At 41.7% G+C, this 27,815-nt stretch overlaps 2 protein-coding genes across 2 annotated transcripts in view; one reads left to right on the forward strand and one right to left on the reverse strand.

Moving 5' to 3' along the window:
- Positions 1-266: 266 nt before the first annotated feature.
- Positions 267-27,815, forward strand: part of LOC117262338 (C-Jun-amino-terminal kinase-interacting protein 1) — a 46,322-nt gene continuing 18,773 nt past the window's right edge. Inside the window, exons 1-2 of the mRNA XM_033635238.2 lie at positions 267-570; positions 26,035-26,110. Of these exons, the coding sequence (XP_033491129.1) occupies positions 499-570; positions 26,035-26,110 (148 nt within the window). The 5' untranslated portion in view covers positions 267-498. The remainder of the gene's footprint in view (positions 571-26,034; positions 26,111-27,815) is intronic.
- Positions 17,247-22,529, reverse strand: LOC144463548 (uncharacterized). Its single transcript, XM_078168252.1, has 3 exons — positions 21,916-22,529; positions 21,273-21,735; positions 17,247-18,655 (listed from the first exon to the last, which is right to left on the reverse strand). Exons 1-3 carry the CDS (start codon positions 22,307-22,309, stop codon positions 18,466-18,468), a joined length of 1,047 nt encoding a protein of 348 aa, XP_078024378.1. The 5' UTR covers positions 22,310-22,529; the 3' UTR covers positions 17,247-18,465.

Genomic DNA, 27,815 nt, shown 5'->3' on the forward strand with positions numbered 1-27,815 from the left:
ATGATGTCATGCACTGCTCTGATTGGTTGGCTCTGACTTCCTCCTCCCCCTCTCTCTTCCTCTCTGCTTCTCTTTCTCTCTCCACCCTGCTTTCTTCCCTCTGTCAATCCCATCACTATTCAACACCATCCGACCTCTCTCCCTCTCTCTTCCCTTCCCTCTCTGTCTCTCTACCTCTCCTCTCCTCTCTGCCCCACTCTGCTCCTGCCAGGAAGATGATGGTGATGATGATGATGTGACTCTGTGGCCAGCCAATGATCACGCAAGGAGGGACTGGAAGGGGTGTGTTCAGAGGCTGTGCTCAGATCTGATCGATGCTGACGAGACCGAGGAGGAAGAAGGGGAAGAGAGGGAGGTAGAGGAGGGTGGGGGAGGCCTTGTCCGAGCTGAGGAGCGCCTACGCTGGCTTAATAAAAAGGGGAGAAGAGGAGGAGGAGGAAGAGGAGGAGGGAGGGAGGAAGCTGTCGCCTGTCAAGAGGGGGATCAACCTGTGTTGTCATGGATAAATATCGACCAAAGAGACCAACCACCCTGGCTCTGTTCCCACAGCTGCCACAAGCCGGCACCCAGGTAGGGAGGCTGGGAGGATCCCCTGTTTTTAAAATGAGCAGGGCAGATTGGTTACAGTGTGTATAAGGGTGTGTATGAACATGGGTTATCTTGAATGAGGCAGCAGCGGCATCAAGCTGAATAAATGGGTTACTGTGTGTGTGTGTGTATTTCCTGGGAGGATGCTGTTTTCAGAATGAGACAGCATTAGTTGTGTATCTGTGTATGCTGTTTTGTTTGTGTGTGCATGTGTGTGTGTGCATGTGTGTGTGTGTGCTGGCAGTGGGTCAGCTCTGAAAATGGTTCAGCTGTAGCTGTATCTTGCTGTGCTTCACTAAATAGCCTCCTGTTTTGTGTATTGGTGGCAATATCTATACTATTTTTAGAACATCAATATTCCTAAGTCAATATTTCATGTGGCTGACTTGTTTTTCCAGCAGACCCAAAGTCAGTGAGCAGGTGGACGTTCAGTGACTTGCCCAAGGACACTTTGACAGGGCATACTGGCTGTGGTGGGGACTGACCCCGATTGCGCTGTTGGAACATGAGCCTCCAAGCTGTTCTGCCATCTTGTGAAATCTATACAAGTATATTTCAGATGGGTCAACTGTACATTAGCAGTATCTTCTAGTACAGTAAGAAGGGCACATTACAAAGTCGTGAGAGGATTCTTTCTATAAAAACAAGCCCAGTTGATGTTGAAGTAGCTGGCCTTGGCTCCTCAGGCAGTGTTCAGTAATGAGTGGTCTCTAGAGGAAGCCAGCAGTAGTGAGTAGCACTCACTCAGCAGTAGTATCCCTGTATATCCCTTTAAATGAGGTGCATCCTGTTTACTGTGTCAGATCAGAAGAGAGTGATTTTACCCAAACCTGGGTTTCCCTTCAGCATCAACATCCAGAGAAGGTTCCTTAAATCCATCTGAACATCAATAAAAATCACTGTTGTCGTGACTGCTTTTCTTTATAAAAGCAGCAGGGTGTAAAATTTAGGGGTATTCAGTGAAATGTAGTGATGAGGACTGCTAATGTGAAAACGCAAATGGCCCTATCTAGAGCCAGTGTTTGGTTTGTCTGCTCTGGGCTACTGTAAAAAAAATATGACAAGCAATTTGCAACATGGCCGACTCTGTAGACAAGGACCTGCTCCCTATGTAGATATAAGCAGCTCATTCTAAGGTAACAATACACAGCAGTTCTCATTTTCAAGTGATTATTCACTAAAGGAAACATACTTATATTCCATTTCTGTCTATATGTCCATCTAAGTCCTACACACTGAACCTTTTAGGCCTGAATAGTAATACAATAAAAAATATGATAATGGTGGTTAGATTTGGTCAGGTTTTATTTAACAAACAAGATAGTAGGCTAGTGTTGGGTTTCTAGTCCAGTATGAAATTCTTTATCAAGTCTTGCTATGTTTAGATTTCAACACTTGCAAGTAAGTGAAGTTGCAAAAAAATAACATCTGTATTGCTTAGAAAAATCCTGTAGCACACTTGCCAATCCTCCCGATTTTCCCAGGAGACTTCTGCTTTTCATTGCCCTTCATTGCCCTGGTTTTCTTCCGGATCCCAATTCTTCTCTATTTTATTTCAAATTAGTCTGCACTGAGTTTGAAAGAGAGACTGAATAATTACAGATTTTAAAAAGAAACTCACCACTGTTATGTTTTCACTGACCTTCATGCCGCTTTCTGCTGTTTACTAACCTGTTTTCCAGCCTGTGCATGACATCCAACGTGACACTCCAGTAAAATAAGAGAAAGGCATGCTTGGCTGCTGCAAAGCCATGTACATGGCTCTGGTCTGCTGGCAATGGGAGAAGGAGTGTATAGCAGTGGCGGCCACTGGTCTTTCAAACAGGGGAAGCTCACTTTAAGTTTACATCATAAGATTTGTCATATTGTAGCGAGGCAGTAACTTATAAAAGGAACATTTAATAGTTTTTCAACGACACTCATGCCATAGAACCACAGCAAAACACACCTCAAAGATTTTCAGATGGGTTTAATGGTGAAGATGAGCTATATCGCTTATGGAAATAAGGAGCTCCGGACGGCACTCTGTCAGAGGACTCCACTCGCCGGTGTGTATTTCCAAAGCTCTGTCAGTCACAAAGGGGTTGCGCCTTTTAGACAATTCCTCCAATCATCATGCATACACCGAGCGTCCTCTCCCGCCTACCGCTCCATTAGCTCCCAGGGAAGCTGAGCCTCCCTGAAACTGACAATTTTGTCACATTTATCCAATGACCGTCTCGCTTTGCATCGCTGTCTCATAGGAATGCTTGGAGGCTCCGCATCCACTGTACTGACAGGAGAATGTATGACAGAGAGGTCGCGTTTGAAAACTGGTGATAAATAGTTGATGTTTGAACATCATAGTCATGATGTTAAACACATCCTAGCGTACGTTTAATGCAATATAAATTCTTATTTTCATGTAAATTCAATAGTGCATATTTGACCATTTCTTCTATGAAATTTTGGGGGAAGTTCAGCCTCCCTTGTTGTCTTAGAGCAATTGCCTAGCCTATTTTTAGTGGGTTTTCCTGTGTTTAAAAAAAACAACATACATGCCCAAATGTTGGTGGGAAAGTGGTATAAAAGTCTGTTTTCCATTGCCATTGGCACTTCCCTCCACCTTCTCCGATCAGGCCTGCATGAGCTGGGCGTGGTTGCCAATGGACACCTTGTCTCTGTACTGACCAATGACTGTGTTACGCTTGTGTGACAGGATGGCTCTAGCTGGGCTTTCAGGGTTGCATTGGGGATTGGGGACCTGGCTTGCCCTCCTCCACTACAGCGGCGTACCCATCTGTCTCTAAAGGAACCAGGAACCTCCCATTCTACCTCACTTATGCTTACATGACCTCGGGGTATGGGCCCGTTGGGGGGTGGGGTGGGGGTGGGGGGGGGGTGGGGGTGGGGGGGTGGGGGGGGCAGCTGGCTGTGGGTTTCTGGTGCGAAAAAAGCCTACAGTCTGGCCTTCTTCCCTCCTCCAAGTATTCAATATAAAAATGCTGCTGCAAGACAATTTTTATTTTGTCACTATCATTCTTAAAAAGTCACCAGAATGCAGTAAACAAAGTCTCTGAAAGTCATAAAGTCAGACCACCTGCTTTGGTTTCAAAATCCTCTGTATATTTGAGGTTTCAAGGTTTGCAAGTATGATTTTGTGTTCACACTCTGTTGTGAAAGTGAGGTGAACACCAGAATATATTATAATTTGTAATTAAAGGAACAGTATATGACAGACTGAAATAATAGGTGTAGCTTACTGACTCTCATAATTTATATTTCTCCAGCTATTAAGTAACAAAGTATCATTTTAGCTCTTACAGAAATGATGATCATTAGCTATGGCTGATATAATTTGCCACTATTCATGTTTGTTTTTCCATTAGTCAAAGCAACAGTGATGAGAGCTAGCTGAGACTGGGGAATGCAAGGAACCAGATCTAAAATGGAAACTGGCTATGGAAACCTAATCCTAGAGGGCAGAAATGTTGACCCTTCTCTCTTCCAGTCTTTCATACTCATCTATCCTTACCAAAATTACTATTCAATGTGACATAATCAAATACTGATTCACAAACTATGCAAGTAAAATAGAGTAGCATCATGCTACTGTATGACCAGCACTTCACTAAGGGCTTACTGGAGCTCTAAGGCTGGATTATATCATTTTAATTACACTTAAAGAAACTGACTTGTGTTTGTTCAGGGGAATAACACAGACTACAGGATTTTAGAAAAGTTAGCTAGACAGCTAACACATATCTGTTAGCAGCCAGGCTAACATTTCATTAGCTTGTTTTGTTAATTCTTAGTGGTTTGAGATTGACTTCAAACTCATGAGTCTTTCGCAAACTAATATCATATCATCACATTTATCAGGAGTGCTGCCTATAATCTCCAAAAACACTCACTTTAACAAATTGAACCTTGGGTGATTTTAACAAACTTAAAGAATGATTCATTTGTTAGCATTCAAAAACATACAGCTGTGCAGGACTGCTGATACTGGTGGAACACCTGGTAAGATGTCCCCGGCCCTTGGTCAAGGGAGAGCAATAAACCCTCTAACCTTGATATAATCCGCTGGAATTATTTGTCAAAAATACATACGGGTATTTGGAGATCATTTTGTCCTAAGCTTGAGCCAGACACATGGCAGGCCTGCAGCTGTGTTCAAGTATGTAATATGTCAGTGTAACTCACACATGCTCTGTTCTATAGTAATCCTTCGCTGTAAAACATCTGCGTTGTTTGGCCCCTCCTTTTCTGGTAAACATATATCTGTATCAGAACTCAGCTTTGTCTCCTCAAAATTACGTTTATATGGGTTACAGCTCATTTTAAACAGCGAATTCATTGGAGGGAAATGTAATGTAATGTAACCAAGCAAATTACATTTTATATATTGCTTTATATAATGAGGAAATGTTGCTATTAATGTAGCATACCTGGCAAGTTGCAAAAATGTCAGCAGCATATTTCGTTTGCTTTCTGCCAAAATAGGCAATCTTGCTGTACACTATCCACTCATACAGTATTAAATTTTATCATTACTTCTTTTAATTAACATTTAACAAAATTCAGGATATTTTCCTAAACTTACCCAAAGTGCTTTTGACATCTAAATCTAAACAGACAGGAGTTTGAATGTGAACTTGGGATTTTGGTGTCTCAGTCCTGCACTTTGCATATCTGCCATCCACCTGACCACTTCCATGTGATTCCAGCGCAGTACATAAATGTGGGATTCATTAACTGAAAGTAACGTTCTCTCTAAACATAATCCAGGTAGTGATTACGTTCTCATGATGTTTACCCACAAAGGTGTTAGTCTTGTGGGAAATATTGTTCATTAATGGCTACAAAAAAGCTGACAAATGAAATAAACAGTGACATTAAAATATAGAAGTGAATGCACAACATAGTATTGGGCAATTGGTAATATTACAAAGCTGGAATATAGGCAACATGTTATACATATATACATACATACATACATACATATATATATATATATATATATATATATATATATATATATATATATATATATATATATATATATATATATATATATATATATACATATATATATATATATCAGAATCAGAATCAGAAATACTTTATTGATCCCCGAGGGGAAATTATTTATGTTACAGGTGCTCCTTCAAGAGAGGAAAGATATGTGAAAATATAAGAAATTTAAATAATAGTATTAAGAAATATATAGTTAAATAAACAGGAATTATTAACAAACATAAACGTAAATAAATATATATATACACATATATATATTGTAAACTGAACAAGATTATTTACACAAACTGAATATATACAGTCAGGGTGAATGGGGTTATTGCACAAGTTAAATTAAATTATTGCAGTGTGTGAAAAAGTCTCAGGGCCACTCAGAGGGAGGAGTTGTACAGTTTGATGGCCATAGGCAGGAATGATTTCCTGTGGCGCTCAGTGGTACATTTAGGTGGTATGAGTCTCCCACTGAAAGTACTCTTGTGCCTGACCAGCACATGGTGGAGTGGGTGTGAAACATTGTCCAAGATAGTTCGTAGCTTAGACAGCATCCTCCTCTCTGACACCACCATCAGAGAGTCACACTCTGTTCCCACAACGTCACTGGCCTTGCGGATCAGTTTGTTGAGTCTGTTGGCGTCCGCCACCCTCAGCCTGCTGCCCCAGCACACAACAGCATAGAGGATAGCACTGGCCACCACAGACTCATAGAAAATCCTCAGCATAGTCCGGCAGATGTTGAAGGACCTCAGTCGCCTCAGAAAATAGAGACGGCTCTGGCCCTTACTGTAGAGAGTGTTAGTGTTCTTAACCCAGTCCAGTTTATTGTCAATGTGTACCCCCAGGTACTTATAGTCCTCTACAATGTCCACACTGACCCCTTGGATGGAAACAGGGGTCACCGGTGTCTTGGTCCTCCTCAGATCCACAGCCAGTTCCTTTGTCTTTGCCACGTTGAGCTGCAGATGGTTCTGCTCACACCATGTGACAAAGTTATCCACAACTGCCCTGTACTCATCCTCATCACCCTTGTTGATACATCCAACTATAGCAAAGTCATCAGAAAACTTCTGAAGATAGCAGGTCTCAGTGCAATAGCTGAAGTCCGTGGTGTAGAGGGTGAAGAGGAAGGGAGAGAGGACAGTCCCCTGCGGGGCCCCGGTATTGCTGACCACTCTGTCTGACACACAGCGTTGCAAGCGCACATACTGTGGTCTGCCAGTCAAGTAGTCTACAATCCAGGACACCAGGGGGGCATCCACCTGCATTGCTGTCAGCTTGTCACCCAGTAGAGCTGGACGGATGGTGTTGAACACACTAGAGAAGTCAAAAAACATGACCCTCACAGTGCTCGCCGGCTTGTCCAAATGGGCGTAGACACGGTTGAGCAGGTAGATGATGGCGTCCTCAACTCCAAGTCGGGGCTGATAGGCGAACTGGAGGGGGTCCAAAAGTGGCTTGACCATGGGGCGGAGCTGCTCCAAGACGAGTCTCTCCAGGGTCTTAATGATGTGGGAGGTCAATGCCACAGGTCTGTAGTCCTTGGAGCCACTGGGACGCGACGTCTTTGGCACAGGAACGAGGCAGGATGTCTTCCACAGCAAGGGGACCCTCTGGAGACTCAGGCTCATGTTGAAGACATGCTAAAGTACTCCACATAGCTGGGGGGCACAGGCTTTGAGCACTCTGGGGCTGACACCATCAGGGCCTGCAGCCTTATTTGAGTGGAGTCTCATCAGCTGTCTTCTCACATGGTCAGCAGTGAAGCACATTGTGGAGGTGACGACACGTGAGGGAGGGGTGTAGTCCTCATGATGGAGAGTGCAGTCAGTCTGACCATGGGGGGATGAGGTGTGAGGAGGAGGAGGAGGGGGGGTCAAGCAGGAGGGTGTTGAGGTGTGAAAGGGAGGAGTAGGGGAGGAGGGCGGAGTGGGAGATGGTTGACCAAGACAGACAGCAGAAGAGTCGGGGGGGATGGGCAGGGCCAGTAATGTCAAATCTGTTAAAAAACAGATTCAGTTCATTGGCCCTGTCCATGCTGCCTTCAACTCCTCTGTGGTTGTTGGTCCTGAAGCCAGTGATGGTCCTCATTCCACTCCAGACCTCTCTCATGTTGTTCTGCTGGAGTTTCCTCTACAGCTTCCTCCTGTACCTCTCCTTAGCCTCCCTGATCTTCATCTTCAGCTCCCCCTGTATTGTTCTCACCTCCTCCCTGTTACCAGCTCTGGAGGCCCTCTTCTTTGCATTGAGGATGGCTTTGATGTCCTTTGTTATTTAGGTAACAATGGACAGTCCTGGCTGGGACAATGGAGTCCACACAGAAACTGATGTAGTCCGTGATGCATTCTGTGAGCCCGTCGATGTCCTCCCCATGTGGCTCACAGAGTGCCTGCCAGTCTGTTGCACCAAAACAGCCCTGCAGTGTCTCATAAGTCTCCTCCGACCATCTCCTCACTGTCCTCATGGTCGCAGGCTGGCTCTTGACTAGTGGTACATAGCAAGGGTTGAGGAGCACCAGGTTGTGGTCTGACCTACCCAGAGGGGGGAGGGGGTAGCAGCTGTATGCATCTTTGGCGTTTGCATACAGCAAGTCCAGTGTCCTCTCCTCTCTGGTAGGGCAGCTCACATACTGTGTGAATGTGGGCAATGTTGTTGCCATGGTGACATGGTTGAAGTCACCCGAGATAGCTATGAAGGCACTCGGGTGTTTAGTCTGCAGGCGGGCTATGGCGGAGTGAATGACGTCACATGCCGACATCGGGTTGGCAGAGGGGGGATGTAAACAGTTGCAATAATTGCATGTGAAAACTCCCTGGGCAAATAATACGGCCTGAGTCCAACAGCAAACAGTTCAATGTCCGGGCAACAGATACATTCCTTAATGAAAATATGGTCAGGACTGCACCAGCGGTTATTTACTAGAACAGCAAGCCCCCCTCCTTTGCGCTTACCGCTCTCGGTGCAGTCCCGGTCGGCCCGAACAGTCTGGAAGCCGCTGATGGAGACGTTGTTGTCGGGAATGTCCTGGTGATACGTATATATTATATATATATATATATATCACCAGGACATTCCCGACAACATATACATATATATATATGTATGTATGTGTATATATATATATATATATATATATATATATATATATATATATATACACACATATATACATACATACATATATATATATATATATATATATATAAACTTCACAGTCCAGATGAGAAATGCAATGAATTCTCTGTGAAGAGGAAATCTGTAACAGCTCAGCTGCTCCTCACAGCTTAACTGTGTAATATGAAGATCTTCTATAGAAGTTATCAGTAATGATCTGACTGTAACTGATCATTCCACAGTCCATGATCTACTTCAACCTCACAGAGAGGAAAGACAATGTGCTGACAGGCAGATATAGAAGGTTAGTGTGTTTTCAGTACAATCCGTTCATGAGCTGCATGCTGAGAGTTCCTGCTGGCTTAATACAGCAGCACTGTCAAAAAAAACCCTAGGACCTTGTCTGAGTGGATTGCAGGCACACACAGAGGTAGTCACCATCATCCTGCTTCATAGGGTTTCTCAGTTTATATTATGTGACAGATCACATAGTCTTACAAAAATAAATGAAATGGACACAACCTCTTAACAGCACATTACATTGTGGTGGGCAAGAAATATCTTAACATTACAAGCTAGCAACATATAAACAATGCCAATGCAAAGTCTGAAATGAAAACACTGCGTCCATGAAATCACTTAAGTAACATTTGATCTTATTCATGAATTATTAGTAAATCTGTGAGTAGATCTGCACATAAAAACCTCGGTACTAACAACCTACACCAGATTCATGAACCCTGTGGGAAACTCAGATTTGATCATAGGCATGTGAGAACAATGACACCCTATCTACCTTATTCCTAGCCCCCATGATAACTTGCGTAAATTATGGGTGCAACTTCCGGCGCTGAACTGAAACTAGCAATTTCCAATGGTAACCGTTTGTTTACAGTACTCTACCATTATAGCTCAAACTGGATTATGTGATCATACCTCTGCCATTTCTGACAGCCATCTCAAAGCATTGTTATTTTTTTCTTTTTAACTGAGCACGCTAGCAATTAGCTCACCTTGCTCCGTTAAAATACTGTTAACTTTAACATGGCCCCAGCTACCTTAGTGTAAACATCTGCTCCTTCTAAAGATGATTTCTGATGACTTACTAAGAGACATAATTCATAATTAACATAACATAATTCAGTATACTGTAGCCGGTCGCGTATGTGATGTCATAGCTTTCGTTCGCTTCCTGCAGCTTGGAGTGACTGCAACCTGGCACAAAACACACAGACATCTTCAATCATAAATCGATTAATCATAAAACAGTGGAATTTCAGCGGGGAGGCCAAGCTGCAGGAAGCGAGCGAAAGCTATGACGTCACATACGCGACCTCCTCCTGTGTACTCTTGAGTCTTTCTAATTAAAAAGCTTATATCTCAACAGTTTTACCACAAAGTATGACTTTCTTGACCTTAAAATTTATGTTTTAAATTCATTAACAACATATTTAGATTTCATGTCACAACTCAAATGGAAACAGAAGATAATATTGCTCTCCCCATTCACTGCCATTCATATTTTTTCCGACGTAAGGTCCCATGAACTCTACCGGAAGGGGCGTGATTCCAAGGGCCCCTGACTCACAGGGGCCCTAAAAATAGGTAAACATTAATATAAAATGATTAAACCATCATCATTAAGATATATATATTTTTTCAAATATAGTAATAAAATTAATGATCTCTTTGTTTTTACTTGTTTTTGGCAGTAAAAGTTAAATATCCCCATTGACCAAAAAGTAAACATGCAAATTGACTGACCACCCCCCTGTATCTGCATGAAATGGTTTGGTCCTGTCTTAGCGCACAGTGACAGTGCCTAGTAGCAGTCAGCCATTGCGCTAAAACGGCAAAAAAGGAAAGAGAGAAAGGAGAGAGAGGAGAGGCAAAAGAAAGGGTGTCAATATGTGAGCTAGTTTTTCTCCAAGAAAGGTGGGTAGCCTGTAGTCTGTGAGTGGTAGAAATGAACCTGTTAGCTTAATGTCCATAGTGAAATAAGCTAGCTACAGACTAGCGTTAGCCCACATTTACTCCTTTTTAACCTACATTTAATCAGTGCAGGTAAATGTTTAGCAAGATATTCATATTAAATCAGTTGTCCCTGCCCCTTTTACCAGACTCAACAACAGATGAGTCAGAAGCAGCAGCCCTGTCTCCCCATAACTTGACCCCTCCCCGTCCCAATGAAGAAGGTGAGCAACACTGTGTTGAATGACATGCCAGTTAGCATCATTGCAGGGAGTCTCTCTTTTGCTCTTTTTTACCATTACAAAAAGAAAACGAAATATTTTTTAATGACAGAAATTCAAACAAATTATTTTTCCACATAATGATTATTATGAAACAAAAACCGCCTACAACTGCCTGTACTGGATGCTGGACATTAAGTAACCTAACTCAGCACCTCCATGAGGCCTTTTGATATCAGTTTCCATTTCAACTTTATTTTCTTGTTGGCATATATGTGCAGCTACTGTTTTCATTATTTTAAGATGATGATTAATTTATTTTGATTGAAAAGTTAATGTATATTTAACTTATTTTTTAAGTCTTCCATTAATGTTAGGAGAATTTTCCATTTTGGGATTTTACAATAAAAATTAGACTGTAAAAGATGGCCTTTAGCACATTTTTTATGGCGGCTTTTAATCTTGCATCAAATAGTGAATTGCATACTGGATGCAGACTGTTGCATGTACAACTCACCAGCAGTAAATATTGTACTGGTAGTATTGAACTACAAGAAGCAAGACAGTTGCAAGCCTTCAGAGTTAGAGTTCTGTAAAGCTTTTAATGGGTCAGTTAGGTCCTAGAGATGTGGTGACAACAGCTGTGGGGGGGGGGGGGGGGGGGGGGGGGGTTTTCATGAGGCCCAAAATTCCTGGTGGCACCCCTGTGTGTCAATGTTCATGAATGCCAGTCAGCAATTAGCATACATCCCCGCCCATGAATAGCCAGTGAGCCAGTGGAGATGATAATTACTATGGATAGGTGCATCCTGACGACCTGTGAAGGTGGAGCAAACAAAGAAAGATAGAGAGAAAGAAAAAACTTCCGACACTAAGACTGAAGTTTTTTTGGGTGGAGTTAAGAAAAAGATATATTACTAATGGTGTGACAGGGACGGGTAAATCAAAGGCCTGGAAGGAGGTAATGGATGCCATCAACTCTGTGTCCTCTGTTACAAGATCCCTCCAAGAAGTTGAATGAAAATGGTTCGATTGATGCAAAAAACCGCATAAGCACAAACAAAAAAATAAACAACAGCTATGGGAGGAGGCTCTTCCCAGTCACAGCTGCAGACGAGCACATTATTTGCATCATTGGAGAGACCTTTCTGTCAGGGGAGACAGTGACATGCCTCCACTGGAGCAGTCAATAGCAAACTCAGAAGGTATGGTGATGTATGTGTTATATTAAGTGCTAATCACCATACATTCTGACAGCCATCACTGGTAGCTAAGTGTTTGGCCAGTAACATGGGTCAAACAGAAGATGAATTTGTGGAGTTCTCTCTCCTAATTGAAGAAAGTGGGAACAGGATGCCAGAAATGTATACCATGTATTATGTCGATTTCAATAACTCATTCACATTTTAAGAAACCTAACCTGAAGCTTAAATCTGATAATTTAGCTAAATGTGTTAAATTTATAATCTTTTGTCATGTTTAACTTGCATGTTTCAAAGGCATCAGCATATTGTGAACATAATAGAGCACAACACAATCACTACAAGCAGTCAGAAGCAGGTGTAGATTTTTTTTAGTACCTACGGAAAGATCAGAGCTTCCGACATATTGATAAATGCAGAAATGCATATAAATTTCCTTCTGTGAACAATTTACACACAAACTCGTTCTACTCGTGTCATGAATGAGACCCACTGACTTTTGCTTTCAAACGGGACATGAAAAGTGGTCTCCTGGTTGAAAGTCCGTATCTGTTTGACCCACCCATCCTATGCAAACTTTCTCGTTCTTAATATCTAATCCGTGTGTCATTGCATTGGCATTGTTTTTGGTGTTGCCAGCACACAGTTTAAGGGACTTTGTGTCCATTTTAGGAATTTCTATGAGATGACTGGATAGATTGTCTCGGCTTAAAATACAGTAGGTTTTGCATACAGCCTAATTTTGGACTAAATTCTGATTCAACTTCAATTTTGAATTTTAAACCAAGGTGTGATTGAATCTGTGCTGTTGTGATAATATGCACAATTCCTTAATATTATTTCATTTTAAGTTTTTGTGCCTCAATTTCAAAAAAGAAAAGACCAGCCAGGAATGGGTCCTGTAGGAGGGCCAGGGTAATGCAGGACAGATGCCACATAAAGGGCCTCTCCCACACTGTGATGAAGAAGTAGATGACAAAGGTACCACAGCTTGAACAATAAAATTCCCATGAGCAGCAAATGTTCTACCTCCTGGTTGAGCCTCTAATGAAATATTGTCCTGTCCTCAGCCCAAATCTTGTTGATTACAACGCTTCGATCATTGTCCTTATGTAAACGTTTTCAATCCATTGCTAATATTGTTGGATTGAAAAATCAATTTTCACCAATAATAGATATTAATGTTGCTTTATATCTATATAGTTTATCCTGAACAATAGGTTGTATATGGGGCATTCTACCGAATGTGTGCAAAGTTAGGCTGGAAATATTTTGAAATTTTCTATGTTTTATTTCCAAAACTTTGTCCCTATATATATTGTACCATATGTAAAGGTCACATATCTAGTAAAATGACTGTAAATTTTTATATTGTATTTTCAGACTGTTTTGGAATGTTTTTCCATATAGTATTATATTACACAAAAAAATATCAACCTGTTATGCTTGTTCCTTCCCTTGTCTAAAGATTTAAATTTTTACAAATTTTTCCTGAAGGTTTTCACAATTAAATCTATAAAAAATATTTTAACAAATTTCCATGGTCAAATTATAGAATTCTTCAAAATCTAAATGCAATCTTTCTTTGTAAAAAGCATGACACTGATCAGATTGATTTCAGAGTTAATAATTGATCAAACAGAACATAAATGTAACCAATTAGCATCATAATACTTTAGTTGATAACTCAATATACTTTATTTTTTGCAAAACACCCAGTGCTTTGGTAGTGACTGCACTGTTTCGGTAATGACCATTATATTGTTTTTAAGGTTGCATCATATTCCCTCAAATGTATGCCTTATGGTGGGAATATTACAAAGACAAATGTTTTGTGGTCAGTAAAACAATTTAACTTTTGAGAGAGCAGAGCAGAGTAGAGCAGAGAATAGTAGAGCAGAGTATAATAGAGTAGAGCAGAGCAGAATAGAGTAGAGCAGAGTAGAGCAGATTATAGAGTAGAGCAGAGCATAGTAGAGTAGAGCAGAGTACAGAGCAGAGTATAGTAGAGTAGAGCAGAGTGGAGTGGAGAAGAGTATAGTGGAGCACAGTATAGTAGAGCAGAGCAGAGTAGAACAAAGTAGAGCAGAGTAGAATGGAGCATAGTAGAACAGAGTAGAGCAGAATAGAGTAGAGAAGAGTAGAGTATAGAGTAGAGCAGAGTTGAGAAGAATAGAGTAGAGCAGACCAGAGTAGAGTAGAGCAGATTATAGAGTAGAGCATAGTAGAGTAGAGCAGAGCAGAATATAGTAGAGTGAGCATAGTAGAGTAGAGCAGAGTAGAGCAGAGCAGAGTAGAACAGAGTAGAGTAGATCAAAGTAGAGTAGAGCAGAGCAGAGTAGAGCAGATTATAGAGTAGAGCAGAGTATAGTAGAGTAGAGCAAAGTAGAGCAGAACAGAACAGAGTATAGAGCAGAGCATAGTAGAGTAGAGCGGAGTGGAGTGGAGAAGAGTATAGTAGAGCAGAGCAGAGTAGAACAAAGTAGAGCAGAGTAGAATGGAGCATAGTAGAGCTGAGCAGAATAGAGTAGAGAAGAGTATAAACTAGAGCAGAGTTGAGAAGAACAGAGTAGACCAGAGTAGAGTAGAGCAGATTATAGAGTAGAGCAGAGTATAGTAGAGTAGAGCAGAGCAGAATATAGTAGAGCGAGCATAGTATAGTAGAGCAGAGTAGAGTAGCGTATAGTATAGTAGAGTATAGCCAAGTAGAGCAGAGTAGATCAAAGTAGAGCAGAGCAGAGTAGTAGAGCAGAGTAGATCAAAGTAGAGCAGAGTATAGTAGAGTAGAGCAGAGTAGAGCAGAGTAGAGCAAAGTAGAGCAGAGTAGAGTAGAGTAGAGCAGAGTATAGTAGGGCAGAACAGAGCAGTGCAGAGTAGAGAAGAATAGAGTAAAACAGACTAGAGTAGAGAAGAGCAGAGTATAGAGTAAAGCAGAGTAGAGAAGAGTAGAGCAGAGCAAGACTTTGGACCACAAAATTATGGGGTTTAACTACTGACACACTGATTTTCAGACTTTGGAAGACATTTATTTAAAAAATGATGGGAGTCAGCGACTTACCATGCAGCCATCTGGGACGGGGGTGCAGTACTACCCCCCTTCTCAGAAATTCAGGGGTGTGGCTAAAATCAAGACTCAACCAGTGCATTAAAACTCTTGTGTTTCGGTAGTGACATGAAAACAAGGACACTATTTTTTTTTAGCATGGTTTCCTTATTTAAAAATTAATCCCACAATACATCTAAATCGTTCAACTTCTGTTTAAACTCAATCACAAATATGTTTTAAATTACACTTTTGAAAAAAATATGAAAAATGTTTTAAGTGTTATTTACATGAATTGAATTTTAGAGGTCAGGGTTGGACAGCTACTTAAAGTAAAGTACCCTATAAATGGTGATTTTGTATATATTTAGCTTATCACTTTTTCATTTAATGTCCTGGGTTTAAATAGGTCATAACATAGTCTTTGTAAATATCTATGTCTAAATACTCAATTTTATTATTTGTGTTGGTTTTTTGTTAAGGGACAGCACTTTGCACACAATTGGTAAAATACCCCATATAAAGATGGACGATGCATCTCCACTTACCCCCACTGTACAGAAGTGAAGCTAAAATATCTCAGATAGGCTGCTGCCATCTTGCTCTGGTGACATCATTTGGAGCCAGAGTTTTGCGCAGTAGCAATCTCAATGGTATCAAGTTTCCTGCCCATACAACCGTCCAACCAATCGTGAGCAGCGCCACTGAATGCGAGCCCACTGATCACACATTTGGCATGTCATGATGTAAAATCCAATTTCTATAGCATTAAACAGCTAATTAAAACCAAACGTATCAGAAAAACAAACACTTGAACATACGGCAGCGTGATAAAAACTACCTTCAATGACAGAAGTTATCTTTGGGGAAAAAAACTGTCCCTGGAAGAGGTTAATGAACAGCCAGTGTGTATTGATCTCAGTCCACATGTCATTACGCCACGACACATTGCATCTAATAATCAAACTAGCTGTATGTGACTAGCAGTGTGATTGGCTGCTGCAATCTGTGTTCTCATCATTCTGTGCTGTGTGCCAGCTGGACTCTCTACAGGAGCTGGATTAGACTTAAAACACTCACTATTACTTAACCTAGTATATGACTGTAAGCCCTGACTCTCACTGACTCTGCGTGTGTGTGTGTGTGTGCATTGACTGTTACTTGCGAATTAATCAGCTAATTGTGAGTTCTAAAATTAGTGTGTGTGAGGGAGGAGGCACAAGCTGTGAAGCGTGCTGCTGTTTGTGCTGTTTTCGATGTTGAGTACACCTCTTATTAAGATATACAGATGTGTGCAAATAGTCCTAAATTAATAAGCAGGATATTAATGTTAAATCCACATGTCTCAGCAGGCCAGCCATTAGGAATTATGAACAGGGGGACAAAATCTTCATCCCCACCCACTTAACACGACCACCTCCCACCCTCAGTTCTAATACCAACATGGACAGTTTTAAATAAGCTCTTGGCCAATTGCCTTGTAGTGACAAAGATAGAGTCTCTACCAACTATTTATAAATCCAGTGTTATTGTTATAGACCCATCCAGGCCGTGCTCTGTTTTGTATGCATATAATCAATATGATTACAAAAAATAAAAGGTCAAGTTCAGGTATTTCAAAACACACAGCATTTTTTCCTTTCAAATAAGACTGTGACAGTTATATTCCTCCTTTTACCTGTAAACAAAACAGAAATGAAAAATATGCCCTGCGAGGAATAATTGGAGAAAAGTAAAATCAAACATTGATGTAGAAAATTACTGCAAGGTCTTGATTCACGAGATTATCTCATTCACATTTTAGCTATCACAGTTTCCAAATCCAGTGTTTATATTGTGTTAACTTATGCAATTGTAACCGGTAGTGTCAACAGCCCCAGACCAGGATAACTTTAGTGGGAATCACCATTTATTCTGATAAACGTGTTAAATAAATAAATCCTCTGTGCATTGTCATAAGTGTGAATCAAACTGGTTGCTCTGTATGATCAAATGTAGATCAAAACCTTTTGTCAGGTGCTCATGAAGGACAGGAAACAACAAGATACACAGGAAGGCAATCCAGATACTCCAAAATATAGAAAACAAAGAAGGAAGTATTAAAAAGCCTTTATTGTAATGGCTAAATCATTAAAAGAGCCAACGTGTTTCAACCACTGCAGGTCTTTGTCAGGGCTGTTTTACAAATTCCTTAAAACACCACAAAGTAAAACAACACCCTGCGGAAACAAAAGGCTGTGAATTATTGTTGTCCTTGGGGCTTTTCGAATTTTAAAGGAAATTTTCTTTATAAATGCATATAAATCAGACAATGAAATAACAATGCTACACAATGCAAACACAAATAGGCTACATGGTGTTAAACAAGGGTATTACATAAGTAGGCCTACATGAATGAAAATACATATAGAAATAAGGATAAACTACAAGCATACAAGAGGTATATTCAGTCAGAGGATTCAGGGAATCAAGTTGCATAATTTTCCATAATATATGGATATATTGATATTGATAATTGATACTGATATCGATATCAGTATCAGTATCAGTATCGGTTTTTAGCTAAATGAGTTGTTGTATATCGGCATATTGGATGTTGGCAAAAAGTCCAATACTGTGCATCTCCAGTTAGTACCAATGGATGCCTTAGGTCGTCTGTTTTCATATGATACCAGCATATTCACTCTAGCTTTAAAACTGAGCCTATTACAGCAGGTTTCATTTGCCTGTCTGCCTGGCACCTCACCTTTGCCACATTCGGCTTCTGGTTGTCATACCTGGTACAGTCGAAACTGGACATAACATTTTCACAATAACTGCAGGAGGTGGGCTATCAAAGTACAATTTAAAATGTGTTTAAATGATAACAAAACTGTATTTAGCATTTAGCAGTCAGTGATATAAGTCAGTAAGTAAATTGTTGCTACTTGATTCCATTTAAGGGTCAACCATTGACCTTTGCATGGGCCCCCATGGCCTTGGGCCAGTGTCATCTGTACCCTTTGATCACCATTATTATGGATTAAACAAACATGATATAATATGCTAATTAATAAGACAATTCACCCATCTTTATTCTTGTTTAAAAACTGTCCTATCTCTATGTAGTAGAGCAACTGTATATGCAGACTCATTTTAGCAATGGTGCATTCACATGCTGAAATCTGAGATATGAACATTGATACTGACTTTGCTTTGTTGTGGAAAATTCCAACCCTGTAGACACACAATAAGCAGACATGGTGAAAAAGGGAATGTGAGTTTGACATGCATTGCAGTTTGGTGCGATGTTTTTTGACACATGCCCTTTCCCTTATTCTCCAGTGTGCATGGAGGTTTTGAAGGCATGTTGTGATGATGATGATGAGGAGGAGGTTGTTACAGATGATGGAGCACAGGGCTGAGGCCCAGGAAGGGAACCACTTTCAAATAAGTAATCTAATAATAAATAAAGCAGCATTCTGTAGCCTCTGGGCGACCGGCTGCCTCCACACTCTTTACTGCTGTTAACAGGGTGAGAGAGGAGGTGGTGTATTCAGCATCACAGGCAGCCACATTGATTTGTTATGTCTGTCCGAAAGTCATTTCAAATTCACTTTGAAGGGGAGGAGTCTGGTTTCTGGACAGGCTAAATAAAGATTTCTATATGCTATAGTTAAATCTGTTTGGATTTGTCTCCAACTTGTTTGCCAATGTTTAGGTAATATGTTGATGACTGTGAGACCTGTGAGGAGGTTGTTGGTGCAATGTACACAGTACTGCAGTGTTTTTTGTCAGATGTACCCCCACAGCCCTGTCAGATCAACTCAACCCTTCATTCATAGGCAAAGATTTTTGAGGGGATGCTGGGGACCCATCGTCCTTCAATATTTAGAACATAAGCGTAGGCTCTGCGCCAACGCAGAGACTACACCGTAGTCTGACATGCACCTCCCCAGAAATGTAACTACACATCACGGTAAGGCAGACCTCCTGTCTATTTTTGTAAGCTGAAAGCCATTTCTCTGGAAACAAACCTTTAATTTACTTTTATTTCATAGATAAGAAACAATTAATGGTGAAGACAATAAAGCCCCCACAAAATAGCATTTTAAGTATTGTGGGAGATTTATCCTGGCTTCATATGAGTAGAGGAAAACTTCATTAGCGGCTAGGCTAATTTATACAATGTAAAATGCCATAGGATTGTGCTAATAGCATTAGCATGTTGTATTTGTGGGGAATGTGGCCAGCAAAAGACAAGTGTTTTGTCTGTGAATCCTGCAAATTATAATGAAGCCAATTTGCGTGCGTAGGCTACAGCATAGGCTACAACGTAGGCTCTGCATAGAGCTGACACACAAGTATGAATGCACTTTTATACTTGTTAAATGCAGTATTATTATTTACATTATTATTATATTTAGTGTAAAATAAATATGTTAATCACTGACGTAACGTTACGTGGCATACGTCACTAGCACAGTATGCTAGACATACTTGCATTCTATGCTATGTTGATATTAAAATAACTTGGTTGACTTTTGGTTTCACACAGGACACAAACTGCAGTCTCCTGTCAAAGTCCAGAGTTTGTGTAACCCATCCACATACGCAGACTTCCTTGCCCTTTATACTAAAACAGCTGGTCGGAGCAACAAAGAAAGACGCCTGGTGAATCTCAAACCAACTCTAAGGGCCCTATTTAGATGGTCTAAAGCGGACGGCGGACGGCGGAGGGCGCATAATCCATGTCGCAAGTGTCATTGCTATTTAGATGCAGGCGCAGTTGTCATCTTCATGCCCTGCATCCTCGTTGTCTAACTAGCAAATGAACTTGCGCTTCTCTGGGTGTGTTGGTCTAAAAATGAGGAGAGGTCAGGCGCAGTCATGGCGTGTTGCTAGTTAGATTACGTAAAAAGCAAATGCGCCAGTGACCAACGAAAACCTGGTCTAAAGTCAACAGCGCAGTATTTTGCTGTTAAACAAGTCTGTTGGGGCATCAGTGGCTTAGTGGATAGAGCGGGCGCCCCATGTACAAAGCTGTTGCCGCAGCAGCCCAGGTTCGAGTCCGGCCCGTGGCCCTTTACTGCATGTCACTCCCTCTCTCTCTCTCCCCCTTTTCACGCTAGACTGTAATTAATCCTCTCAATTAAAGGCCCAGAAAAATATCTTTAAAAACAAACAAACAAAAAAACAAGTCCGTCTCTCTCCCCAGGCTGTGACGGAAATATGCCATCTCCTGTCAGCTGATCTGGAGACGCATTCCAACACTCCCTATACCCTCCACGTTGCTGTAAAAGTCACTGCTGCGCTATATTTCTTTGCAAGTGGGTCATTTCAGCATCCGCTGAGTTTAATTGGAGGCATGTCCCAACCTGCCATAAGTTCGGCCATACATGCGGTCACATCAGGCCTAGTCCGACATGCCAGTGAATTTATTCAGTTCCCCATGACACCTGACAGCCAAAATTGAGTTAAACAGGAGTTCTGGGCGAGGTTTGGGTTCCCTGGGGTCCTGGGTGCAATTGATTGCACCCATGTGCAACTACAGGCCCCAACACAGAATGCTGTGATTACATCAACCGTAAGGGAACCCATTTCATAAATGTCTAGGTGATCTGCGATGCAGCCTGTAAAGTTATACATGTATTCGCTAATTATCCTGGGTCAAGCCATGACTCCTTCATACTAGCCAACTCTGTCATGCAGTCTTCCAGGGGGATCCTGGTTATACTGTTATACATGTTATACTAGGCTACATTATATTATATTGTTATCTGAGTTTAGAGAGGACACACATGCAAATAAGAGGCAGAACACAGCTCTAGGAAACATGTGAAAACAATTAAAAAACGTGGGTAGGGGAGAAAACACTGAACAGGTCCTAGCTGCAGGATCAGCACCTTGGGGAGCTCCGCGACAGTCCTGACAGCTGTGCTCTGTTATATGATGAAAACAGGTTTGAATAATATTCCACAGATATTTAGTAAGATCTTTCTTGTATTAGTGTTCAGGTTTCCATACTTAAGTAGTCTAATTAACGCCACGCTGATTTTACCTGTGACTGAACACAACCATTTTAAAGAAATGTTCAGTTTCTTTTCTTCAGACAAAAGAGTTAAGGAGATGTTTCTTTACCTGCTTGACAGTTTCGACTGAGCCCTGTCTTCCTCAGAAGCATCATCCAACGTGCTGCTGACGCTGATCGGAGGAGGAGGAGGGGGAGGGGGAGAATCTGGCGGTGTTCCTCGCTGAAGCAGGCGCTCAGCTGCTCCAGCGAGCCTGTCCAAACTATCGGCTATGCGACCAAGGGGCCGCAGCAGGCCTTCAACACGGCTCAGGCGGGTGTTTAGGCGCCCAACACTCCGCCTGAGGCCACCCAGTTCCCGCTCGAGCATGGTGAAGCCTCCTCGCTGGACCTCCACGAATGGGTGGTCCTCAGGCCGGGCGAGCTGCCTCAGTCTCCGTCTCCGTCTCGTCGGAGGTGCAGGTGCGGTCTCCTCCTCCCCCACAACAGCCGCCTGCTCCTGGCAGCTGGGTCCAGCCCCTGGACCCAGCTGCCAGGAGCAGGGTCCAGCCCCTGGATCATCAGCCAGCGGAGCTGCATGAAGATGATGGGTTCATTTTAAAAACAAAATGTAGCTATGAAATGTGCTATGTAAATAAAGTTTGGTTGATTCATTGAATGTCTGTTGTGTGTGATAATGTGAAATCAATACATTTCTCAAGAAGCCTGCATGGTTTATACACACTGATATAGGTATTGCGATTATTGCATTACCTTGGACGCCAACCTGTAGTCCCCCAAAGCCCTCAATGCTCTCCACACTGAGGGTAGAGGCGGCGATGTCCTCCGCTGGCGTCAGATCGTTGGTGGTGTTGGGTGGGCCTCCTCCCGTGGCATGCTGCTGGTGTCGGTGGGCGGCGACCCTCTGTTTCCCCCGTCTTCTGACATCATTATACCGTTTGCGGCATTGTGTCACGGTTCTGGTGATACCAGAAGACGACGAAACGATCGCCGCCACTTCCTCCCACGCCTGCTTCACCTCGGGGAGCTTGGGTGCCTGTCTGCTGTCCCCGTAGATCTGGTTCTGACGGGCCTTCACCTCCCGCACGAGGAGATCCGTCTCCTCAGCTGTAAAACGCTCACTCTTTCCAGTTGGTAGGTTCGCCATCTAACTAGCTCTCCGCCATGCGCTCCAATCGCGCCTCTTTTAAATGGAATGAGAGGTGACACTCTGATTGGCTTATTGAATGATACGCCTAAAACACACCCATGACTAATTCACAGTTAGGACCACGCTGCCAACGAAGTGCTGCGAAGCGCAGCAGGCATACAGTCAGCAGTCATGTGTGGACAGGATAACCGCAGTTGTTTTGTCTCGTCTCCATTGTATGACGTCACAGTGTGCGACGTAAACAGAAAACAGCTGTGTTTTTACCCGATCCAGTGTGTGCGAGAGACGATTTGAGGATGGACCTAAACAAAATACTGCTGCTATTTAGCAGCATATCAGCACTTTGTGGCTGTATCATACTCAGTGACATGATGACAGTGATTCTCACGGAGCTGCTGAGGAATCAGAATCTGTTAGCAGACTGATTTCGACACTCTGGAGTTCTACTGAGTGTGTGTGTGTGTGTGTGTGTGTGTGTGGGGGGGGGGGGGGGGGGGTCCGTCAGAGGTTGACAATGGCCTTACAGTTAGGAGTTATATCGCCACCTACTGCTTTGGCTTGTGTGTTACATTGCTTGATAGTGAAATTTGCGGTGTCATGTGGATGGAGGTATTTTTATTACACCGCTCGTATGAACGCAGATTTTTTAAAAACTGGAGGCCAAAAAAGTTCGGTTTTAAAAATACCCGTGCTACTGTGGACTTGGCCTAAATAGGGCCCTTAAGTGCATCAGTATCTGATGCTAAGGGCCACTGCCCAAGCATTGCTATTTGGGAGTGAGACCAGGTTGAAATATATTTACGGTTGAAGGTCACTGCTTTAAATCTCCCAAGTATTCAGGAGTAGATAAAAGTAGGACAGCCCAGCCCGCCCAGGGGTAATGTAAATTTGTCATTTTGCTAAACCTGTCTGCCCTTTTGCTCCCTGTAAATCATGCAAGAATGTAACTAAGTACATTTACTCAAGCACTGTACTTTACTTGAGTATTTCCATTTTATGCCACTTTCTACTTAAAATCCACTATATTTTAGAAGCCAATATTGTAGATTTAATTCCACTACATTTATTTAGCAACATTAGTTACTAGTTTCTTCTTACTATTGTTTGAGATCTTCTTCAGAACTTCTTCCCCCACTTCCCTGCAGCCATGTTTCCAGTACCACAGTTACCTAATTTGTGCAAAATGGTCACATTAGCATGGTGACATGCTTACAGTGACAGTGATAGCATGTTGAATGTCAACCTTGTGGTGATGCTGGAGGGAAAGTTAGGGGGTCATTTAAGTCTGTAGGATGCTTCAACTGGGAACTATGACTGTTCATGCAAAATTTTAAGCCAATCCATGACGTGGAGAGATTTCACAGATTAAATATATTATGCAAGTTTTGAACATTCTTGGCACTAGAGGAAAAGTCAGAGGATCACAAAATGATCCAGTCGTTGTCAAGATATTTCACTCCACAGCAAATGTCACAAGAGGAAAAGTCAGTGGGTGTTTAGATATTACAGTCAGGACCAAAGTGGTGTACTGACCAATTAACCAACCAACAGGCCGACATCGCCGTCATTATAGGTGGTATCATGGTAGTGGCATGGTTTAAAAAAATTCATGTCCACTTTCTGAGTCAAGCTGGACATTAACCATTACCCAGCTCTCTCTGAATATTTCTATCTCAACCCAGTTACAAAAGAAAAACCGTTGACATTGTACATTTTTGCAAATCACAGATACGTTATATTGTACATTATTTAACAATGGACATGTTGAAACTCTGTGTTTCTCAACAAGCTGTGATGAAGGTGTGTTTGGGTTTAGGCACAAAAACCACTTGGTTATGGCACAAAAGCTGCGGGAAATGCAGGGAGGGGGCTTTTGAATAACTCTGAGGTTCAGTGACTAAAACATCACTGGGGTAAGCCACAGGGAAATGCCACAATGTGTCTGTAAAAAATGTCCACATTGGGTGGCTAACACGCAGCAGGGGAACACTGTGATGTGTCTGTGAAAAATGCCCAGATTTAGTGCCTCAAACAGCGCAGGGAACACTGTAATGGTCCATGAAAAACACTTAGATTTAGTGGCTGAAATGCTGCAGGGAAAAACCCCAATGTGATGTGAAAAATGTCCAGATCCCGTAGCTAAAACACCAGTAACGACGCCTCGAAGGATCACCAAAAGACAACTAGTGTTTCTGTTTGTTGGTCTCAAACAAGTTGTTGGTCTGCAGCCTGGCAGCCATCTCGCTTAGATGTCATGCCATTCACCATCCACTCCACCTCCTGATGACAAAATCAGCTCAATGTTGATATGCTATGTACAAAACATACAAATGTAATGTATCAATGGTTAGCAGAAATGTACAATGCCAACATTTTCTTCTGGTGACTGAGCTGTTCTTCCTCTGCCTCTTTGTGTTTCTTCTCCTCCACTTTCTCTCGACCCTGGAACTCTTTCTAATCTCTTTCTTCCTTTTACCAGCTCTTATCATCACTTCTCATTATCCCCTCTCTGTCTCAGTGTAATTAAATTCAGTACTCATTCATACTGCTTCATTGGCCCCATGTGATGGTTCCTCATAGTGCAAAAGCACAAGGTGATAAAATGAACTTCAATCACTGCAAAGCGACAGTAAAATAAGAACAGATTATCCATTCACACAATCCAACACATTCACAGCTACATTTGCACATTATCATGTTCAGACTATATGGTCGAAATGTCGACTCCCCCTGTCCACTAGTAATCAGTACTCTGCATGATTAACATTAATTGTGTAAGGCCAGTCAGTCTGATGCAGAAGTACTTGAACTAGTTGAATGAAAGCATTCGAGTTTGTTTTTCACCCATCATATGTACACAGGAGATACTGTTCCATGTAATCCAATACAACACGCACACTAACTCTAAAAGGACCACGGAATTCCAGCACAATCTCACCACAAAAATGAAGAAGGTGGTAACTCAGTGTATGCCCTGTATAGTGACAAGTAAACTCATCAACTTTTTGATCTGCTGATGAGATTTTTGGAATAAAAATGAAAATGTTGTATGGGTCAGTAGAGGTTTGGGAAACTGCCTTTACAGAAAGTAGTTGTAGCAGGTTAATTAACTAACAGGCCAACCACTTTCCTTCACAGACGGTTCTGAGCATCAGAAAATGATAAATTGCATTATGACTGTTGTTAATAATGAAATTGGTTCCGTTATATTTCTGACTGCACATTGAATTCACCATATAGTGCTCATGTAATGCCAGTCTGAAGGAAGATGTCATCATAGAGAGAGCGATGTACTTAACAAAGAGAGGGATATTCAGGTCCTCCTTCTCTCTCTCACTCGCTCTCTCTCTCTCTCTCTCTCTCTCACTCTCTCTCTCTCAAACACACACACACACACACACACACGGTGACCATAGTAACAGGATGGGGTTTGCAACAGGGAAAGCAGATGCACGATGGGATGTCAGTAAGTGAGTCAGCGTTCTGCATGGTCCCTATGACGTCGAGTCTGCACCGTCGCATACTTACTGGTAGATGCTGATTCCTCTTACTGGCAAAGAGAGGGAGAAATATTTGGGGATAGATAGATAGATAGATAGATAGATAGATAGATAGATAGATAGATAGATAGATACTTTGTGTGTGTGTGTGTGTGTGTGTGTGATCAACACAGTCATGTATTGTTTTCTGCTCTTACACTCTGTTTCTTTGACTCTATCCAGGACTCCATCAACAACAACTCTTTAGGCAAGAAGGACAGCTGGAAGGACTCCCGCTCCTCCTCCCCACATATTACAGGTATGGACACTGAATGAGTTTGGAAAAACTAAAGCAAGTATAGCTGCTGCAGCAGTGAGTCAGGGCTGGGCATTTTGAGAAGGAAGGAGAAGGAGGAAGAGCAGAAAGATGAAAATAGGACAGACAAAATACAGGAGGGTCTGTCAGCAGGACTGCCCAGACCATGGCTAATGAAAACTTATTACATTAAAAATACTTTAGAAATCATGGGTGTGGGGTGTCGGTGGCTTAGTGGATAGAGCAGGCGCCCCATGTACAAGGCTGTTGCCGCAGCGGCCCGGGTTCGACTCCAGCCTGTGGCCCTTTGCTGCATGTCATTCCCTCTCTCTCTCCCCCTTTCACACTCAGCTTTCCTATAAATTAAAGGCAAAAATGCCCAAAAAATATCTTAACAAAAAAATCATAGGTGTGTTCCGAATCACATATTTTCTTTTTTAATTTTAGTGGGTACTGCAGCTGCTCTATAAAAGTTCATGGGGTTGGATGCAGTATGCACACAGTCGGGACATACTACTGTTTCATAACATTAATCCCTGAACACTGACCCTCTTGCACATATAAAACGAAACGCCATGCACCAAGTTAGTTTAGTGGTCAACCCAGAGAGATCTGCTGTTGTTGCTACTTTGTAATGTATGTGGTAAAAGTTAAAACTACATACAAGGTAGATTCTAACATGTATTCACCACAGTAAAATAATGCATTTCTCTGACATTGTTATTTTCATAGTTATGTCCTTTTGTTGTTGGTAATATATTGTATTTGCAGCACATTGGTGCAGCAGACAGCATTGTCACCTTACAGCAAGAGGGTTTGAACCCAGGGTGGGTTCCAGCCCCCATGACCCCCAACAGGATAAGCGGTTACGGAAAATGAATGAATGAATCTAGACAACACAGAAATGCCTTTAATTTGTTTTGTTTTTTTGCAAAGACTGATTGCTTCATAAGTGGCAAACTGATGATTAAGATGCTTTTATTTCTACTGACTCCTATTGACACTTCTGACATTTGTCAAACTACCTCCACCATGACATCAAAATTTTGTATGTTTTTCATGAACACTGGAAATTTATTTAGTGAGAATTTGCAGCCGTTTACAATAGTATTTACATAAAAACATTTAGATGCACTGTGGGCTCAATTTTTGATATTTCAAAAATCTGAATCGTGTGTAGGACAGTCTGAAGATGCTGTGTAGTGAATATGGTGTCAATTAAGCTAAAAATGTGTGAGGAGATAGGTGATGAACAAGTGATGAATATAATCCTGCCAGGTCAAAGAATCTAAAAAATCTTGGTGAAAGGTTGCCAAGACATAGCATATCTGACTGCTTTGTTATGACCTTCCAAAGTTTAACTTTAACTTTTTTAAACTTTACATGGTTGCTACCATCGGGACTATGAGCCCACAATTTTAGGTGAGGAACTTTGATGTAGGATTGGAATTATATGGAGGGTTTGTTTTATTTTCATGTATGGGTAGACAGATTTTGTGGTAGAAAGTAAGGAAGAAGAATGACAATAACAAGAACGTTTTAAAAGCTATAACAATATTAAGATGGATAAAAATTTGATTTGTCCACTACAAATACAGTGAAACACCTAAAGAATTAAAGGCATAGAGATACCCTTTTTAAATTTTCACAGAGTTTAAAATCATTTCTGTAGTCTCATTTTATCACTTTTACTTTAAAAGAACACCTC

This window comes from Epinephelus lanceolatus, chromosome 5 (genome assembly GCF_041903045.1).
Source record: "Epinephelus lanceolatus isolate andai-2023 chromosome 5, ASM4190304v1, whole genome shotgun sequence".
Classification (NCBI taxonomy): Eukaryota; Metazoa; Chordata; class Actinopteri; order Perciformes; family Serranidae; genus Epinephelus; species Epinephelus lanceolatus.

What these genes read in the sequence shown, in the direction of transcription:
- LOC144463548 (XM_078168252.1), bottom strand. Translation starts at nt 22,309, where the DNA reads ATGGCGAACCTACCAACTGGAAAGAGTGAGCGTTTTACAGCTGAGGAG. An exon ending in ACTACAGGTTGGCGTCCAAG is followed by an intron (nt 21,736 to 21,915) that starts GTAATGCAATAA and finishes ATCTTCATGCAG; the next exon opens with CTCCGCTGGCTGATGATCCA. An exon ending in CAGTCGAAACTGTCAAGCAG is followed by an intron (nt 18,656 to 21,272) that starts GTAAAGAAACAT and finishes CCCTGTTAACAG; the next exon opens with CAGTAAAGAGTGTGGAGGCA.